This window comes from Octopus bimaculoides, chromosome 11 (assembly GCF_046866305.1).
Source record: "Octopus bimaculoides isolate indiv1 chromosome 11, ASM4686630v1, whole genome shotgun sequence".
Lineage (NCBI taxonomy): Eukaryota > Metazoa > Mollusca > Cephalopoda > Octopoda > Octopodidae > Octopus > Octopus bimaculoides.
In genome coordinates, this window is record NC_142938.1 from 41,190,888 (window position 1) to 41,211,389 (window position 20,502).

At 35.4% G+C, this 20,502-nt stretch overlaps 1 protein-coding gene across 5 annotated transcripts in view; it reads right to left on the minus strand.

Moving 5' to 3' along the window:
- Positions 1 to 20,502, minus strand: part of LOC106868475 (uncharacterized) — a 75,350-nt gene that overhangs the window by 17,642 nt on the left and 37,206 nt on the right. For all 5 annotated transcript variants that reach the window (XM_014913752.3, XM_014913755.3, XM_014913753.3 and 2 more), the window contains 9 exons: positions 18,703 to 18,808; positions 18,109 to 18,334; positions 16,378 to 16,541; positions 14,655 to 14,951; positions 10,408 to 13,822; positions 8,600 to 8,790; positions 8,122 to 8,373; positions 7,459 to 7,605; positions 2,931 to 3,156 (listed from right to left, as the gene is read on the minus strand). In XM_014913752.3, coding sequence (XP_014769238.1) covers positions 2,931 to 3,156; positions 7,459 to 7,605; positions 8,122 to 8,373; positions 8,600 to 8,790; positions 10,408 to 13,822; positions 14,655 to 14,951; positions 16,378 to 16,541; positions 18,109 to 18,334; positions 18,703 to 18,808 — 5,024 coding nt within the window. The remainder of the gene's footprint in view (positions 1 to 2,930; positions 3,157 to 7,458; positions 7,606 to 8,121; positions 8,374 to 8,599; positions 8,791 to 10,407; positions 13,823 to 14,654; positions 14,952 to 16,377; positions 16,542 to 18,108; positions 18,335 to 18,702; positions 18,809 to 20,502) is intronic.

A 20,502-nucleotide genomic window follows, 5' to 3' on the forward strand; every position in this document is an offset into this window, starting at 1 on the left:
GCTTGACAACTGGTGTTGGCGTGTTTATATCCCTGTAACTTAGTGGCTCGTTAAGAGAGACGATTAGGATAAGTACTAGGCTTTAAAAAAAAATCCTACAGTTGATTTATTTGACTAAAAAAAAAAAACATTCAAAGCAGTGCTCCAGCATTGCCACAGTCAAATGACTGAAACAAGTCAAAGAATACTGTTTCAACTAATGTGACTAACAGGTTGTGTGTCACAGTAAACGTGACAGGTAGCACTTAACTGAAGTATCAGCTCCAACAGATGATATGGCTCTCATCAAAATAGAGGAATCATCCAAATACACAGATCTGGAAATAGAGATAACCCAAATGTATGTATGTGTGTGTGTGTATACACGATAAATTGTAACTATTTCTAACTTCACTTTCAACATGCCTTTTCTGAAGATCAAACATACGAAGAAACAAAAAAAAAAGAAAAAGAAAAAAGCAACAGTATGAAACAGTCTTTAGTGCTAAGGTTTATCCTCTAACCCTATAATTAGTTCCAACACAGGGACAAGACCTCAAATTTTGGGGGTTGGGGTTAGTCGCATTTATTATAGTACTTGTCTGGCAAAAAGGAGGAAAGGCAAAGTTAACTTTGACAGGATTTGATCTTAGAATGTAAAGAACCAGATGTTCCACTAGGTATTTTGTCTGATATTCTAATGCCAATAATAATTATAACATTAATAATAATAACAATAATAATCATGGTTTCATATTTTGGCACAAGGCCGGCAGGTTTGAGGGAGGGGCTAAGTTGATTCAACCCCAGTGTTCAACTGGTACTTACTTTTATGACTGAAAGGATGAAAGGCAAAGTCGATCCCGACAGAGTTTGAACTCAGAACGTAAATACAGACAAAATACTGCTAAGCATTTCTCCTGTCATGCTAACAATTCTGCCAGCTTGCCTCCTTACTACTACTACTGCTACTGCTGCTGCTGCTGCTACTGCTACTACTACTACTAATAATAATAATGGTCTCAAATTTTGGTACAAGGCCAACAATTTCAGTGGAGTGGGCAAGTTGATTACATTGACCCAGTGCTCAATTGGAGCTTATTTTATTGACCCCCGAAAGGATAAAAGGGCCAAGTGAACCTTGGCAGAATTTGAACTCAGAATGTAAAAACAGATGAAATACTGCTAAACATTTTGCCTGGCATGCTAATGATTCTGCCAGCTCACTGCTTTAATAATAATCCTTTCTGCTATAGGCAAAAAGCCTGAAATTTTCAGGGCGGAGATTAGTCGATTACACCGACACTGGTGTTTCACGGATATTTAATTTAAAATTCTGCCAGCTCACTGCCTTAATAATAATAATAATAATAATGATTTCTGATATAAGCACAAGGTTAGTAATCTTGAAGGGTAGGTGCTAGTCAATACCCACCACTTGATGGCTACTTAATTTTTATCAACCCTCAAAGGCTGAAAGGCAAACTCAACCTCAGCAGAATTTAAACTCAAAGTACAGAGCAGGAATAAATACCACAAAGCATTTTCTCCAATGCTCTGACAATTCTGCAGCTCTACTGCCTTGACAATAACAACAAGAGTAATCCTTTCTACTACAGGCACAAGGCCTGAAATTTTGCAGGGATGGGGTTAGCTGGTTGTAAAGTTGACCTTGGCAGAATTTGAACTTAGAATGTAAAGTCAGAAGAAATGCCGCTAAACATTTTCCTTGGCACAGTAATGATTCTGCCAGCTTGCCACCCTAAGAATAATAATAATAATAATAATGATTTCAAATTTTGGCACAAGGTCAGCAGTTTCTGGGTAGGGATAAATCAATATCAGCAACACCAGTGCTTGACTGGTACTTATTTTATCAACCCCGAAAGGATGAAAGATAACGTTGACTTTGGCAGCAATTGAACTCAGAACATAAGGATGGACAAAATACCAAAGTATTTAGCCCAGCATGCTAACGATTCTGCCAGCTCGCTGCCTTAATAATAATAGTCTTTTCTACAAAAGGCACAAGTTCTGAAATTTGTGGGTAGGGGACTAGTTGATTACATGAACCCCTGTGTTTCACTGGTACTTAATTTATCGACCCCGAAAGGATGAAAGGTAAAGTCGACCACTACGGAATTTGAACTCAGAACATAGAGATGGGTGAAATACCGCTAAGCATTTTGTCCAGCAGGCTAACGATTCTGCCAGTTTTCCACCTTAATAATAATAATTTATAAAAGATTGACATAACTCTTTACAAAAGTAAATAGACACTAAGAAGAGCATGATGCGATTTGCAATAGATTGTTTATTTAACAGTTTGAACAGTATTTCAACAGATCATCTGTCTTCTTCAGGCTCAAAATGTAAAATGAAAATAACTGCAGTAACAGAGAAATTTAAAATATAAATGAGGAAATCCTGTGTTGCTATTTTGATAGAATGACATCATCAATTTTCACTTTCATAACTGGTAAAAGAAAAAATCAAAAAGAAAAAAAGAAAAAATAGGAAAAAAATATTTAGCTGTCATTTTATTCATTCCATCAGGGCATGAGGTTAGTAATTCACAAATATATTTGTCTTCATGCATTTTGAGAACTGAAAGTGTAGTGAATTACTTAAATCATGCCCTGAAGGAATGAATAAAATGACAGGTGAATTTCATTACATTTATACATAAACTGTTTAATTAAATATTATTTTCCTATTTTTTTCTTTCTTCTTTTTCCTTTTACCAGTTATGAAAGTGAAAACTGAAGCAATGCAGGATTTTCTCATTTATATTTTGAATTTCTGTGTTTCTGCAGTTATTTGCCTTTTACATTTTGAACCTGAAGAAGACAGTCTCTTGAAATATTGGTCAAACTGTTAAATAATCAATCTATTGCAAAATGCACCATGCTCATTTTGTTGTCTAACAATAATAATAATAATAATCATACAAGTTTCTTGGAAGTTATTCTGCTCTTTCTTCAGTATCTCCGAGATTGAGTATTTCTCCTTCTCTAACTCCATCACTTTCTTCATCAATCGTTCATTATTCTTCTTTTCTTCAGCATCACGCTCATTCACCTTGGTAAGGAGGTTATGCTCGTGTGTCTTGTAGTGTTCTACTAATTTCTCAAGTTTCTCAGTTGCAAACCGAGACTCTGAATATTTCTCATTGAGCTGAAAATACAAAGGGTTTGATGAAAAGTTGCCAGGCTTTAAAACAATTTTCCTGCAGCTTTTGGACAATAATGCATTGTGCAAATTTTTTCCTTTTTGAATCGCATTTTGAAAGATTATTTGTGTGAGCATACATACATATATTACATACACACACACATTACATACATGAGCACACATATATAAATACATCATTGATATTTATACACCTGAATTTCTTTGCAGTTCTGTGTCTATCTTGTTCAGCATTATTTGCAATATGTCACGTAAGGCCTAACTACAATTGATTTTTTTAATACAAATTCTTAGTGAAAATGAAAATAAAAACTATGCTCCCTATTACTGTTAACTTCCTATCAACTGAAAATAACTTAATGTGATCTGATATAACCTGGTTTTGTACTGACATTCTACTTACATAGCGGCATGAAGCAGGGCCATGTGCTTGCCCCCGCCCTGTTTGGTGTCTTCTTTGCAGTCATGCCAAAACATGCATTTGGGACTTCAACTGATGGTGTTTACTCCCACACCAAGTGGCAAACTGTTTAGTCTGTCGAGGCTGAAAGCAAAATCCAGGGTGCACCAGGTACTTGTCAGAGAAATGCTGTTTGCAGATGACGCAGCACTGACAGTGCACTCTGAAGAGCAAATGCAGCACCTCGTGGACAAACTTTCACAGGCCTGTCAGGAATTCAGCCTGAAGAAGACGCAAGTAATGGGCCAAAGTGTCAAGCACCCCACCACCATCAACAACTACAAGCTGGAGGTAGTCCATCAATTCACGTATCTCAGCTCTACCATTGCTGATGACTTCTCCCTAGACCCCAAGAACAACAGGTAAATTGAACAAGCATCCTCCACATTTTCCAGGCTCACAAAGAGAGTCTGGGAAAACAAAAAAACTGGCTGCTAAAACGGAGATTGCTGTCTATAAAGCATGTGTCCTTAGCACACTACTTTATGGCAGTGACAGCTCATGTATAAGTACTGCGGAACTACAGCACCCTCTATTTCCACTTGATATTATCGATAACATTGAATATAACGAGTCCTCTTTTCTTTAATTTTTTCTTTATACTTGTACATTATATAATCCTTAAGCTTAATGTCAGTAGCCATCCCCTAGTTTATGAAAAAAATACAAAAATCCTTGTATAGAACTGTGCACTTTAGAGTTCCAGCGATGTGGTGTTTGGCTGTTGTGTGCATGCTCACATATCTGAGATAGGAAGCTTTATGACTTTTTGACTCCGTGTGTGTTGTGCTTAAAAACGTGTTTATATTCTTAAATGTGATAAAGTGTAGAACCAGATTATTATCCTGCTTCCAGCTTCAGTGTTGCTGCCAGGACTTGAAAAATAGGGCAGATTTTCCTCACTTATTTTGTGATTTAGGGGTGATTTTTGAAAAACAAGGGGGAATTCACAGCAGTATTCAGTGAACAAATTAAACACACTACCTGGCAGCGGCTGAAATGTGAACCAATCAAGTTTATGTATAAATTTTCTTTTTATATGTTTGTTTCTTTTTACACAATATTAAAACAACGACTAAAAATTTTCTGGAGCAGCACCCCCATTAATTTTATCTATGAGCTGCCACTGACGTGGAGCCTCTACTCCAGACAGGGGCGATGTCTCAATGTCTTTCACCTTTATAATTTGTGACGTATCTTGGCTATCAAGTGGACCAACCACATCACCAGAGTCCTCAACCAAGCCAAGATGCTCAGCATTCTCACCCTGCTCCAGCAGCATCGTTCGTGCTGGCTTGATCATACACTTTGCATACCAGACAGAAGGAACCCCAAAGACCTCCTGTATGAGGAATTGACCACCAGCACAAGAGCAGGACCTCATCTTTGTTTCAAGGACGTCTGTAAGAGGGATATGAAGTCACTTGATCTGGACATCTTGAGATGGGAGGAGGTTGCAAATGATCACCCACACTGGAGACAAATACTGCGAAAGTGGATGAAGAGAACAGAAGAAAAACAGGGACTCACCACCAAAGAAAAGCACACTCAACAGAAGGAAAAACCAGTAGTGCCAGCAGAGAGTTCCTTCAAATGCAGTCACTGTATGTGTGACTGCCACTCCTGTGTGGGCCTGTACAGCCACAACAAATGCTGCACTGCTATCAGCAGCTGACATGATTTCTTTCTGGCACAGATCCATGGCCTCTCGAGACCAGCGAATGCCTACTACTACTACTACTACTACTACTCATACACCAGCATCATGTCTTTATATTAGTGTTCCTTTCTCTATATCCTCCACAGTTAATCATTCCACAGAATAGTCAATAGGTGAAGAGATCTAAAATATAAAACTGATATGAATGTACAGATATTTCTTTCATTTGTTTCAGCTATTGTGGTTAAGGCCATGCTAGAGTACCACCTCTTGGGGCTACACACCCAAAGTAATAACTGTTGTTGTGGTGGTATTTTAAGATGTCTTTGGCTTTCTCTGTTAGTGTGGTTGGTTGCTAATTGAAAGGGCATTAAACTTATTAAATATGTAAAACAAAGTATGAACTCAAGTGTATAAAGAGTCAACAGATGAGATCCAGAGATTCCCAATATAGAAAACTTTTGCTGAACTACATCTGCCAATATTATGAATTACCTCTGAGCCCTCCCCAGAAACAGCTGTTGGACTTGTAACACCATACCTTCTCCCCTTTAATTTTCTGTGTCTTTGTACTCTGTGTAAATTTGCTCTGTTAATATATAAATATCTATATATTTATAATTGAGTATTCATCATTTGAAATTTTCAATCCTTGCTTCTCTTTATTTACATATATACAGGTACATATATTTTGTATATCAAACCCAAGCAGTTTTAATTGTTTATATGCAGGTGATTGTTTATAACTAAATTCATTTTTTTTTTCATGTGTTTTGGGTAAACTACAACCAATGTTCTGTTCACAGTATTTTTTACGAAGACAAATACTCATTACAACAAACATGAAAATTTTAAAATCCAGTACAAGAAAGCATTCTTCTTTAAGTGTTTACAACTGAGATGCATCTCACGATGCTATACCAGGAATCTCTATCCCCAATTAGCTCTGGTAGATACTCAGTTACATGTGTGCTTCAACCAATAATATCAATGTAGTTGAGTGGTCTTCTATTATGAAAGTATATCTGAACCATATTCCTCTTGCTATAGAATGAATCTTCAGTATATCTCAACTTGTCGGCAAAATGGTATAGAACCACTAGTTTCTAAACCATTTCCTCTCATCAGGTTCCGCTGAAGCCAACAGCTATACTGAACTTACAGTCAAATAGGAAATGCTTCTTGCCTTACAAGAAAGGGATCAGATAATTTTTTTACCAACTGTGGTCTCTCAGCAGAACAGCAAGGTTACACAGAAAGTTAAGCAATATCTAACAGCGTTTGGTGCTTCAGAAACCTAATGATCCAGGTAATTGGAATGTATTCTGCTGAGTTTTATTTCACATCAAGACAAGTACAGGTTTCAATCATAGAAGCATACTTTGGTGCACTAAGCTTATAGTCAATAAATGAATAGAGATATCAGAGAAGTATCCAAAAGTTGGTGGTTTGTATCACGTTACTGGCATAGGGTTCAGTCCACAAGCAGAAACTTGATTAAGTAAATCAGTCAGTCAGATGTTAATTGGCACCACAAGGTAGAAATAATACAGTGCAGTTAACAGTGGGAGACAAAGTTGATGTATATTTAGTTAGATTGCAATATTGACTTTAACAACTGTAGGTATAGCCTACAGAAATGAAAGGTTTTTCCAAGTCAACATATTTTCAATACAATATATTGAATTCAAATTTTGGGGAGGAGGTAAGTTGATTGCATTGATCCCAGTACTCAACTGGTACTTTATCGCTCCTAAAAGGACAAAAGGCAAAGTTGACCTCGGTAGAATTTGAACTCAGAACATGAAAACAGATGAAATACCACTAAGCATTTCACCCAGCATGCTAACAATTCTGCCAGCTTGCTGCCTTATACACTATATTAATAGGAAACCTTTACCAATAGCCCACAGACCCAACTGGTTATGGAACTCACAACCACACAAAAAAACATATTCACACACATGCAAGCATACAACACGCACCCATGAATTTCAAGCAGACATGCCCATATAAATGTGTGTATGGGGAAGACAAATAACGTTTCCAGTTATGTAACATAAATGTTTACGAAGCATAAACAAAACCTATCTAGCAATACAACAATAGTGATGAACTATGCAAAACCTAGTACAGGAGTACAACTTATTAATCACTCAGCTACTACCTTTGTTACTTCCATTTCAAGTTTGTGTTTTACGTCAGAGAATTCTTCTTCTTTCTGTAGATAAAACACTTCATAGTCTTGTAATTTAGCAACAACAGCCTGCTTCTCTAGTTTGGTTGTCTTTAGTTCTTCTTTGATATTTTCCACCTGGAGAAAAAAATAACAGTTGAAATATTGAAAACAGTGTTGTGTTTTGTTTTCATACAGTATATTTACTATAGCCTACAGATTATTGGGTCAAAAATATACTGTAAAACCAACTTGACAGGTAAAGTATATGACTAAGACATTTAACCTTCAACAACCCAGTACTTCTGACTACTACCAGAGAGTATAAATGACTGCTGTAGAAAGAGTAATGTCAGCACTGAACAACAGATGAATATTTTGTTGGTATCCAATACTTAGCATATTTTCTGGTATATACAACATTGCATAAGACCTATTTACCAAACATATTTTGTGAAAAAAAAAAAAAATTTTTTAAAATTTATTACGTTTCATAACATACTTATTGAAAGATATTTCAAATTAGTTTTGTAAGGGGAATATCTGATTTATAACAGTTATGCGAGTTATAATTAGTTAAGAAGCTGGTAAAGGCGATATACTCTCATGGCTGCAGTTCAATGACTGAAACTTAGTAAAAAATTAAAAAATTACCTCAGCAGATATATTTTCATGCTTCTTTTTAAATATCTCTGACTCTTTGTGGGAAATATGTAAGCGAGTGGCCAAAGAAGCATTCATTTCTTCAGCTTTGGACAAAGTCTTGGTGTGATCTGTGATTAACTTCTGTTCCCTGCTGTGGAAAAAAACTTCAGTTTTGCTGATCTTCTTTTTCAGCTGGTGGTACTCTTCTTTAGCTTCATTTATGATGGTATTTAGTTTCTTAATCTCTTCTCCATGGTTTTCCTAATGATAACAACATTAGCATTGGCAATAATGAAGATGATAATACGAACTGATACACTGCTTTTTTAAAATTTCCACTCAACCCTTCTAGCATGTTAACATGATACAACCAAACCTCAATCTTCTCAACCACTGCACCAATTTCACCATGAATCAAAAGGGTTTTTTTTTTGAAAAATCAAACAAATGAATCTTTTCTAAAGAGAGATGAATCAAATAAACTTACTTTGCTTGAAGCAAGATATTTTTCAAGCTCAGCATTGGCTTCCTTTTCAGTCAACAGTTGCTGTTGAATGTCTGCAACCTGATGTTCTTTCTCAGTCACAATTTTCTCATAGTTGCTTATGTTAGCACACTGAGTCTCATTAAGTTTCTCCCATTTGGTTTGTGATAAAGCCAATTCTTGAGAGTGGGAATCTTTACAAAAAAGATAATATTTGTAATAAAGAAAGCATAACATGAAAGTCATTGTTAGTGAGTAAATGTTAAAAGTAATTATTCAAATTTAAGGAATCTAATTTATCTTGTCTCAGCATATCTGTTTCACAATCACTCCCCATTTATATTTCATATAAATACTTTCTGCAGTATAGTGTAAGTGGCTGAGTTTTCCACAGACAAAAAATGTAATTATCAAGCAGGTTCAATATGACACTCTATGACAATGTTCGGTAGTCTTGAATTACAGGTACAGTCCATCATGCTTCTATACAATATTCATCAACTCAATTTTACTCCCAAGGTTTGAGATGATAATGCTCAATGCTGCTGGGATAAAACCCTAAGAACCAGATGACTATGAAACAAACTTGTTCATGTCCACCATTCTGTAGCTTTAAGTACACTTTCCATCTATGAAAATAATTGCATCTTTAATTCCATATGTGAACTTGTATATTGGTTTCAAATTTTGGCATAAGGCCAGCAATTTTGATTACATTTACCCCAGTGCTCATCTACTACATATTTTATCAACCTCAAAAGGATGAAAGGCAATGTTGACCTTGGCAGAATTTCAACTCAGAATGTAAAGATAGATGAAATGTTGCTAAGCATTATGCTTGGCATGCTAACAATTCTGCCATTTCACTGCCTTATTCCATACCCAAATCTATATATTATTCATGTATCTGACACAGTGGTACCACATATTCAAACATTGTACACCGACAAGCCTTCAATTTTTCAACACACTACACTATATTCATTTTGTGAAAATAAAAACCAAAAATCAAAAACAAATTTAGTATGTTTCATCACACACTTATTGAGACATGGTTCCTTTCTGCTATTATAATGAAGATTGAATTTAACAACTAAAATATTCTCCACCTAAACACATTCAAAGTTTCCACTTCTCTTACCATGTCTTCATCTTGTCAACATCAACAGGCATTATACAATACACTAAATGCTATCCTTCCACTCTTAGAAGCACACACTATTAAATTTTAGTTCAGGTCCATGTTTTCCTTCAAAAACACTAACCTGTAAGATTTCAAAGCAGACACAAACCATAGTTGTCACTATATTCTTGTCTGAAAAGTTGTGAGAGGTACATGCACACCTTCCATTCAGTGTAATTAATTAAAAAAGAAAGTGTAAATTTGATAGCCCAAACAACTAATACTAGAATGGAAGTATCAATATAACAACTAGTATTATTCTGTCCTTTCTTAAAGAGTAGAAGGTATTAATATTAATATGGTAATATTAATATTAGCTGAAGTAATATTAATATTACCATACTAATATTGCCTGAAGTTAGTTTTTATCTTGCTAAACATTTTTTTAAACCCTTTAGTATTTAATCCAGCCACATCAGGCCCAAATATTCTACCTACTTTATATTCAAACTGGCCTTTCTCATCTACACAACAATGCTATTCTAAAAATATACAAGCACATCATCAAAATCTTGAAGCGATGGGATGATGCATGAGTAATTCAAACAATATGAATAAATAAGCATTATATTTCATAGAGTAATCTGAATGCTAAAGGATTAAGAAGATATCACATTATTATGGTTACCTTTCAACCTGTTTATCTGTTCCTCCAGTGATTTACACTTGGTAATCTCATCTTCATAGGCACTTTGTATATTTACCATTTCTTGCCTGGAAGTCCTCATTTCTTCATCTTTATCACTCAGATTTTGGCTCTGCTCTCTCTTCATTTCATTGTATTCCCGTTCAGCTTTTACTGTCATCTCTGCAATTTGTTCCTGAAGACATTCAATTTGCTTGTTTCGGCTTTCAATTTTCTTACACATTTCTGTGACCTTTTTCTCATATGTCTTTACTGATGACTCATACTGTTCATTGACTTTGTCACAAGCAGCAACAACTAAATCATATTCAGCTCGTTGTTTAGAGAACTCTTTTTCCTTCTGACTTAACCTAGCTTGGACATCTTCAAAATCAGATCTCTGCACATAATTAGTTGCAATATTATCTTCAAATTCAACCACTTTTTTATCATTAGAAATCTTGTGTATTTCATTAAGTGACTCAAGCTTCTCTTGATACAAAGTTTGTTGTTCTAGAAGTGTGGTAACATGCTTTTCCTGTTCACATTCAAATGTTTGTCGAGGTACAAAGTCAGTAGCTATTTTCTCTTCATAATTTAAAGTAACTTGAGCTAATTTTTCATCATGTTCTTTCAACACTATCTGTAATTTCTCTTCTTCTTCAACATATTTCTGTTCAAGTTGTGTATACTTTATGGTCTCATCTTTTAGCTTAGCTTCAAATACTTCTTTTGAGATATAATTTTTGGAGATATTTTCCTGAAATTCTACCATTACTTTTTGCAAAGCTTCTTTATGTTCTTCATCTTGGGATTTTATTTTCCCTTCATATTCTTCAAGTTTTTCTTTCATTTGTATAACTTCTTGGATATGTTTTTTATTTTGTTCATTAATCTCACCAACTGCAACATAATCAGAGGATAATTTTTTCTCAAAGTCCTCCGAGACAGATTTTAATTTCTTTTCATATTCTTCAACAAGGCAGCAACTCTTCTGGTTGTATTCTTGATGTAATGTTTCTTTAGCAGTCTCCAATTCCTTTGAATGTTCTTTTTCTTTTATTTCCACCAAAGACTTACACACATAATCACTGGTTATTTTATTCTCATATTCACTTGTAAAAGAAGAGATTCTTTCTTCATATTCCACTTTGAGATTTTCTTGCAATTTTCCAATTTCAGAAACGTGTTCCTGAGAGATTTCTGAGACCTTCTTTTGCATCTCTCCAACAAGAGAAGTAAGTTCATCAAGTTTAGCATCTTTCTCACTGATGGTGCCTGATTTTTCTTCTAACTCCTTTTTCAGTAAATTAGTCTCAGTTTCTTTCTCAGAAACATTCTCTTTCAAGCTGGTAACAACTTGTGTTAGTTCATTATTTGAATTCAGATATTCCTCAACAAGTGAAGATTTCTCCGTTAAGACATTTGATAATTCACAGATTCTCTTGTCCTTGTCACAAAGTTGTACATTGACTTGTTCCACTTCTTTAAGGGACTCCATATGTTTCTCATCCATCAGTAATGTATAATGTTTGGTTAGTTCTTCAAAATCAACTTTAAATTTCCTTTCTTGTTCAATGGCACTTTGTTTCACAGTTTCTAGTTCAGATTTTAAACTAGTTGCAACCTCTTTGGAATTTGCAGTTTCTTGTTCCAACTTTTCTAAAATGTCCTGTTTTTCTCTTGTAAGTTCCTCAATCTGTTCTACTAGATCCTTCTTAATGGATGTATTTTCTTCCAAGTGTGATTTTATAGTTTCATGTTTTGTCCTAATACAGTCAAGCTCTGTTTCAAAATATTTTTCTTTATCTAAGAGTTGATTTTCTAAGACAGTTTTGGCTTCTTCCAATGACTGTTTGACAATTGTATGCTCTTCAAGTGCTTTTTCTTGTTTAACTAGTTTATCTTGCAATTTTCTGTGTTCACAGACAATGTTTTCAAATTGATTTTTCAAAGTTGCATAAGATTCCTCATGAACTTTTAACTGACTTTCAAAGTTCTGCTTCATTTCCTCAAGATTTACTGACTGAGAACTAAGCTGATTCTGTAAACATTCACGCTCATTCGAAGTTTCCTCAACACATTGATACACTTTCTGATGCAAGAAGCTGATCACATCATTAAGATCAGTGGGTAACTCTAGATCTTCTGTCAAAACATTGGGCTTAATGGCATGGAAAATTTTCTCAGAAAAGTTCTGTAAAGAAGATTTTGATTCCTCCAACAGAAAGTGTTTCTTTTCAATTTGTTGATTCAAATTGATAATCTCTTGAGACAAAGCTTGCCGAGTACTTCCCAATTCATTTGAGTGTTTTTCTTCCATTTTTAGTTTTTCTGCCTGTATGTTGGTGAGTTTCTTTTCAAATTCGATACATTCAGTCTCTTTTAAAGTTAACTGACTCTGAGTTTTGGTACAGTTGTTATTTACAATGTCATTTTGTTCTTGTAAGTCTTTATACAGATTTTGGAGTTGGCTTAATTGGTCCTGAAGAGACTCATTTTCATCAAATCTCTCTTTTATTTCAGTTTTCATATCCTCAATCTGATCCATTAATTCTTGAAGTTTATTATTCAATAGAGAATTCTCTTCTGATGACGACCGCAGCTGCTCTGACAACTTCTCCTGAACAACTTTACTCGTTTCTAAAATCTCACTGTTCTCTTGTACCAAAGTGTTTAGTTTGGCTTCAAAGTCCTCCTTTTCTGTGCTGTTCTTTTTCATCCAATGCTGAGATTCACTAATAGCTTCAGCAAGTTTATTTTGAACATCTTGTATTTTTCCATGTAGCAGTGTCTTCTCATGATCACTTTTGCTCAGTTTATCATTCAGCTTCACTGTAGTTTGTTTTAGTCCTAGTACTGTTTCTTCCACAGCTTTTAATTCTGTTTGAAGTGTGATATTCTCTTGATTGCTTGTGCTCATATGGGATTCTAATTTTGTGATTTTGCGCTCTAATTCAAATTTTATTGTTTTATGTGATTCAATCTGAGAATCAAAGTCTTTTGTCTTCTCACGAATTGTACTCTGTAAGCTATTTACTTCTTGTTCATATTTCTTAATATCAGTCTTTAAAATATCAACATTATCAGCAAGCTCTTTTGCAGCTTCCTCTCGTTGAGAGACCAATATTTTCTCAGCACTCTCACGGAGCCTTTGCTCAACACCAAGTTGACGTTCCAGCTCCTGCTTTTCAAGCAAACTATTTTCATAATCTGACACCAACTCTTGCTGTTTAGCAGAAAACTCTTCTTTTGCCGATTCCAGTTGAGTACAAAGATTTTTTATCTCTTCTTCCAGTGAAGCTTTTTCAGAGAGAAATTTCTGTTCTAGAGATTTTTTCTCACATTTCAAAGAATCCATGGACATAATCAGTGTCTGGCGCCTGTTTTCATTGTGCTTCGTATCAGATTCAACTTGCTACAAAAATAAAAACCACCTTGAGTAGAATAACAACAAACCAGACAATAATATTTCAAGTTAACATTAAATAATAATTGATAGCTGTGACTAAGATACTGTATTACAGAGCAATAAACTGAAAATCTCATATAAACAATGTTTTTTTCTGAAATAAGAAACACAATTGTTCGATTACACATTTGAAAAATTGTAACCACTTCAAGTATTTTATCCATCCATATTATAATTGTTTCTAATTAAGTCACAAGGCTAGCAGTTTTGAGAGGAGAGGCTTAGTTGATACTATTGATCTAGAACATGACTAGTAACTTGTTTTACTGAGCCTGGAGGGATGAAAGGCAAAGCTGACCCCAGTGGGATTTGAACATGGACTGTAAAGAGCCATGTCTCAAAGAATTTTTTCCACACTAGCTATTCTGTGAATGCACCAATTTGATACATCCTTATAATAATGGTTTCCAATTTTGATACAAGGCCAACAATACTGGAGGAGGGGCTAAGTTGATTACATCGACCCCAGTGCTCAACTGGTCTTTATTTTATCAACCCTGAAAGGCAAAGTTGATCCCAGTGGCACTTGAGCCTAGAACGTAAAGACAGACAAAATGCCACTAAGTATTTTACCCAGTATGGTAATGGTACTGCCTTCATACATCCTCATAATAATAACTTCAACAAGTCATACAAATACATTTGCTGATCCACTGAATACATGCTAGCAGAGGATTATATGAGTGGGTGAGTGGGTGTTGAGAAAAAGTTTTCTTGTTTCATCAACACAAAAATGTAAGGAAATAAAATGAATATTCTTAAAGTACCCTAAACTTACCATATTTGTTAATTTCAGTTCAGTGCTTACAGTAGAAAGCTCTTGTTGTATCTGAGCTACCTTTGCTTGCTGTTGTTGTAGTTCTGATTTGTATTTCGTTTCAGTCTGTTGCCAATTAGATTCCTTTGTAGAAAAACATTCAAGATCTTCCTTCAGTTTTTCAATCATATGCTGTTTATCCAAAATGTGGCGCTGATCATTATCCTGTTCAATTTTTAGTTTTTCAATCTGATTCTTCAGTATGTCATTGTTGGAGTTCAGGTTTAGAGATTCTTCATGTAATTTCAATAATTTGGACTAAAATATAATATGAAAATTATAACACACACTCGCTCACATATAAAATACACTTGAATTTATATTTTGAATGATCAAAGAAAAAAGTCAGTTATCATCATCTTCATTATCATTTTAACATCTATTTTTCTATGCTTGCGTGAGTTAAATGAAATTCATTGAGTCACTTATTGGTTAAGGTAGTTGACTCACAATCGTAAGGTTGTGAGTTCGATTCCTAGTGGCATGTTTTGTCCTTGAGCAAGACACATTATTTCATGTGACTCCAGTTTACTCAGTTGGCAAAAATGAGTAGTACATGTATTTCAAAGGGCCAGCCTTGTCACATTCTGTGTCACACTGAATCTCCCCAAGAACTATGTTAAGGGTATGCGTGTCTGTGGAATGCTCAGCCGCTTGTATATTAATTTCACAAGCAGGCTGTTCTGCTCATCTGAGAAGCTGGAACACTCATTGTCATAACTGGCAGAGTGCCCGATTACATTTTCTACAACTGGAAGCTCTTTCCATCACCAACCCTCCCATTTCCAAGTAACATAACGTTTCCTCTAGTCTGTCAAACATCAAAAACCCTATGGCCATGATGGTTTACAACTAGTGTATGACACCAAGACAGGAAAACACAAATACACACATACTGTGAGTTATAGCAATAGACACTTGCCCGAGGTATCAAGGTATCATGCAGTGGGACTGAACCTGAAACCACGAGGTTCCAAAGTAAACTTTTTAACCATACAACCACACCTGCACCTAAAGGTGGACGTAAACCCAAATATACTTTGTTACATCTGACTAGTTTGATACACAAGCTCTTTTGTTTCTTGTGCCAAAGACAAGTGCTTGCTCCCAACAATCAATCTGCAGAGACACTTGAGATGTTATCCCTGATGATGCAGCATCTTCAGAAATTCTTAAATGCTAAATGTAGTTTAGTTGCCTTTTGTTAAGTTTGTTTCATAGTCACTCATATATTTGATGGAGTTGCAAACCTGGGTCAAGCCTCCTTGAAAACTAGGCATCTGGCAGCTGGAAAGTTATCAGATACTTACAGTATTCTACCAGTGTGATTCGTAGAATATCAATCCTTGCATTCTAAACAGCTACTGCTTTCAACTGTTGATTTGAAAAAGTTAACACTATCTAAACAAAGTTCATGCTACAGATTAATACAACTATATATGAGCCAACAAGGAAGCTTTCTATAATGGTAGCTTAACTTACAGAAAATAGCAGATTAGATCCTACTGTCTTAAAAAAGGTGGGACATATTGAAACATCGTAGAAAGATTGTATCTCAATAGCAGACAAGATATCATCATGCCTAGAAAATCTTTGATCATAACTCTGCCTGATTATGGCAGACCTGGAGCCATATAACTGTACACATTCTTCCAACAACAAACACATTCAGAAAGTATCTTACTTCTAAGATGTCTCGTTCAGATGTAAGTTTTGAGAGATCAATTTTTAACTGCTCATGAATATCTGGAGCAATCCATGTTGTCTTGATATCTTCCAGTTCTGTCTTCAATTCAGTCATTAAATGGTCTGTTACGACACTCATATTTTCTCCAGTTGGTTGCTTTTCTGAAAGAAAAAAAAAAAGAAGCTTATTAACTAACAGACATCATCTACATTACTCCACAAACTTCTTGCTTTCTGTTCACCAAGATACTATCAAGTTGTAGGCATGATTGTGTGGTAAGAAGCTTGCTTCCCAACCACATGGTTCTGGGTTCAGTCTCACTGTGCAACACCTTGGGCAAGTGTCTTCTACTATAACCTCAGGCTAACTAAAGCTTTGTGAGAGGACTTGGTAGAAGGAAACTGAAAGAAGCCCATCGTGTGTATATGTGTGTGTCTGTCCCTCATCACTGCTTGACAACTGATGTTGGTGTGTTTACATCACCATAACTTAACAGTTTGGCAAAAGAGACTGACAGATGAAGTACCAGGCTTTAAAGAAAAAGATACTGGAGTCGAGTCATTTGACTAAAATCCTTCAAGGCAGTGCCCCAGTATGGCTGCAATCTAATGACTGAAACAAGTAAAGGCTAAAATTTTGAAATGATTAAATATTTTTATTCTAAATAAGAACAAATTGTTTTATTGATTATATGCAGATATCTTGTTCTGGACAGTTTTACTATGATAATGCAGTAATTATTAAACAATCAGTATTATTTGATGAAAATATGAAGAGATTTGGATTATGATTATTCTTCACTGTTATTTTTTCAAAGTTCTGCAATCATTCTCCTATGTTTCTTTGCGCGCACACACAACAGGATTCTTTCAGTTTCTGCATACCAAATTTGGTAATTATATGAATGAGTATTTTTCCAATTGAACAAACTGTCTTTATGGAGTTATAACATTTTCAATCACTGACCCAATGGTAGATATAAATCTACTTTCAGGGATTTACCTTTTACCTTTTACTCGTTTCAGTTATTTGACTGTGCCCAGACTGGGGCAATACCTTGAATGGTTTTAGTTGAACAAATTGAACCCAAGACTTATTTTTTCGTTTTCAAGCTTAGTACTTATTCTATCAGTCTCTTTGGCAGAACCACTAAGCTACAGGGATGTAAACACACTAATACCAGTTGTGGGTGAATGCACACACACACATGATGGGCTTTTTTCAGTTTCTTATTTCTTTACTGCCCACAAGGGGCTACACACAGAGGGGACAAACAAGGACAGACAAATGGATCAAGTTGATTATATAGACCTCAGTGCATAACTGGTACTTATTTAATTGATCCCAAAAGGATGAAAGGCAAAGTCGACATCGGCGGAATTTTAACTCAGAACGTAGCGGCAGACGAAATACCGCTAAGCATTTCGCCTGGCGTGCTAACATTTCTGCCAGTTCGCTGCCTTTTTTCAGTTTCTGCCTATCAAATCCACTCACAAAGCTTTGGACAGCCTGAGGCTATAGTAGAAGACACTTTTGCCATGCAGTGGGACTGAACCCAAAATCATGTGGTTGGGAAGCAAACTTCTTACCACACTGCCAAACCAAATTTAATTTTGCATAAAGCCATTTCACAGAATTATGTGTTTAGGTGGAATTTGTGGCAGTTTCTTTTGACTGACTGTCTGTCTGTCTCCTCTTAGATCATTTAGAAATAAAATTTATAATCACCTGACTGAAATGCAAGTGTTTCTTCATAATCTTTCTTCAATACTTCGTACATTTCTCTCAGTTTTGCTAAATTGTCTTCTGTGAAATTTTTGCTCTGAATTGTTTCATCCAAGACTTTCTGCTTGTGATCCAAGTGCAATTGGAGATTAGAACTTTTCCTCTGTTCTAAATGTAGTTCCTTCAAGTTCTTGACTTGGTCTAACTGAGCCACCTTCAATTGTGATTTCTGAAAGATGTGAGGTGACACAGTGACAGCACAACCATTTCCTAAACAGTGGGGCATTTATATAAATAATTACAAATATTGATACATATAAGTAGGCTAAGTCAACAGGTATCACAATGTTTAATGTCTTACTCACTTTGCTCAAGGATGCAACTTATCCTTGGGCATGAACTCTACTTGTTCCACATCACTTAGCTAAGAATTAGCAAAATTAATTGCCAATTATCTTGTAATCAATTTATCCTACCTTTCCACCTTATAAATACAATATCATGTTCTAACTAAAAAGAAACCATTGTGGAACATAGTTAATAATCAAAACATCAACTCAACTAACCATTAGATATTTTTCACTAATTTTTACTTACTACTTCTTTCAGTTTCTTCAATTCTTCATACACTTCAGCATTTTCATTCTTTAGTGAAGTATTTTCCAATTTCAATGATTTAAGTTCATCATGCTGACTTTTCACCCTGGAAAGAAAAATAGAATAAATATAAACAAATATACAACAACTTGCACTATGTTGTGTCTGTATCTTCTTATTTGTGAGGCATTATTTACAAGTTCATTTCTCTGTAGCCTTTGAAAAGCACAAAAATAGAATGTTTCTAATTCACAATATCAACCTCGATACCAAAAGTCTTGTATATCAAACACTCTGTTTCCACTTCCCTGCATGGATGTAAAACAGAAACCCCATACAAGTGGCACATACAATCTTTAGAGATTAGTGTTCCCTGAAGATCCTTTTAGTTACCCAGTAAGATAGGATTACTCACAGAGAAATCCTCATTTGAACCAACACCAGAAGCACTTGAGAGAAGTTAGATACGTACTGTATATGTCTAATTCTTATCTTCCTTGTCTGATATTCTATGCTCAGTAATACCATAGTCAGAAGCGAAGAAATGATCCAAAGATCAGATGAAAATAATTTTGAAGGGAAGTAACTAAATGGAAGACATTATTGCCTGCCACTCCCTTTGGCAGTCTCATTGTTGGAGGGAGAGAGAGTGGAGATATGGTGGAGAAATACACAGGTCACTATCAAAAGAGGAGAAAAGAGACACATGCCCAGAATTAGATCTGAAACTTCCAACTAAACATTTACATGTTATACTTACAACTGGAGCTGTACATTAACAAGGGGGATGTACGATCATCAAGGATTCAGAAATGAACTCAAAAATGGTCAGCGTCAGATTCCACAAACAATTATCCTTTCTACTAAAGGCACAAGGCCTGAAGTTCTGTAGGGAGGGAACTAGTTAATTACATCAATCCCAGTGTTTCACTGGGACTTAATTTATTGGCCCTGAAAGGATGAAAGGATAAGTTGACCTCAACAGAATATGAACTCAGAATGTAGTGACTGACAAAATGCTGCTGAGCATTTTGCCCACCACACTAACAATTCTGCCAGCCTACCACCTAAGATTCCATAAATAATAATAATAAGCAACAACACATGCAAAAATGCAAGAGTGGACATAAAAAAACAGTGTACATGATTTGATTTGTGTGTGTGTGAACACACACACATGCAAATACTATTTTTTTTTGTGTCTTAAAATAGGATACTTGATCCTATGTGTATCAGTTTACCTTGCTTTTCAATGAAGGAAATGTTGACAGTAAGACAACATATCAAAATAACTGAAATACAATATCTCACAAAAATTACAGAATAAATGCACCTGTGCTGGTGGCACGTAAAAAGCACCCAGCATACACTGTAAAGTAGTTGGCATTTGGACGGGCATCCAGCCATAGAAAACATGCCACAACAGACAATTGGAGTCTGGACAGTTCCTTGGCTGGCCAGCTCTGGTCAAACTGTTCAACCCATGCCAGGATGGAAAATGGACATTAAATGATGATGATGAACTCTGAATTCTAGTAGATAAAAACAAAATTGAATACTTGAAACTTTATAACAGACAACTGATGTGTAAAGAATCCAATAAGATACCAGATAGTGTGCTAGATGTAGTTATAGATAACATTAACAATAATGGTTTCAAATTTTGGGGTTAGATCAATTACATCGACCCCAGTGTTCAACTGGTATTTACTTTATTCCCCACCCCTCAAAAAAAAAAAAGTGAAAGGCAAAGTCAACCTCAGTGGCATTTGAACTCAGAAAATAAAGACAGATGAAATC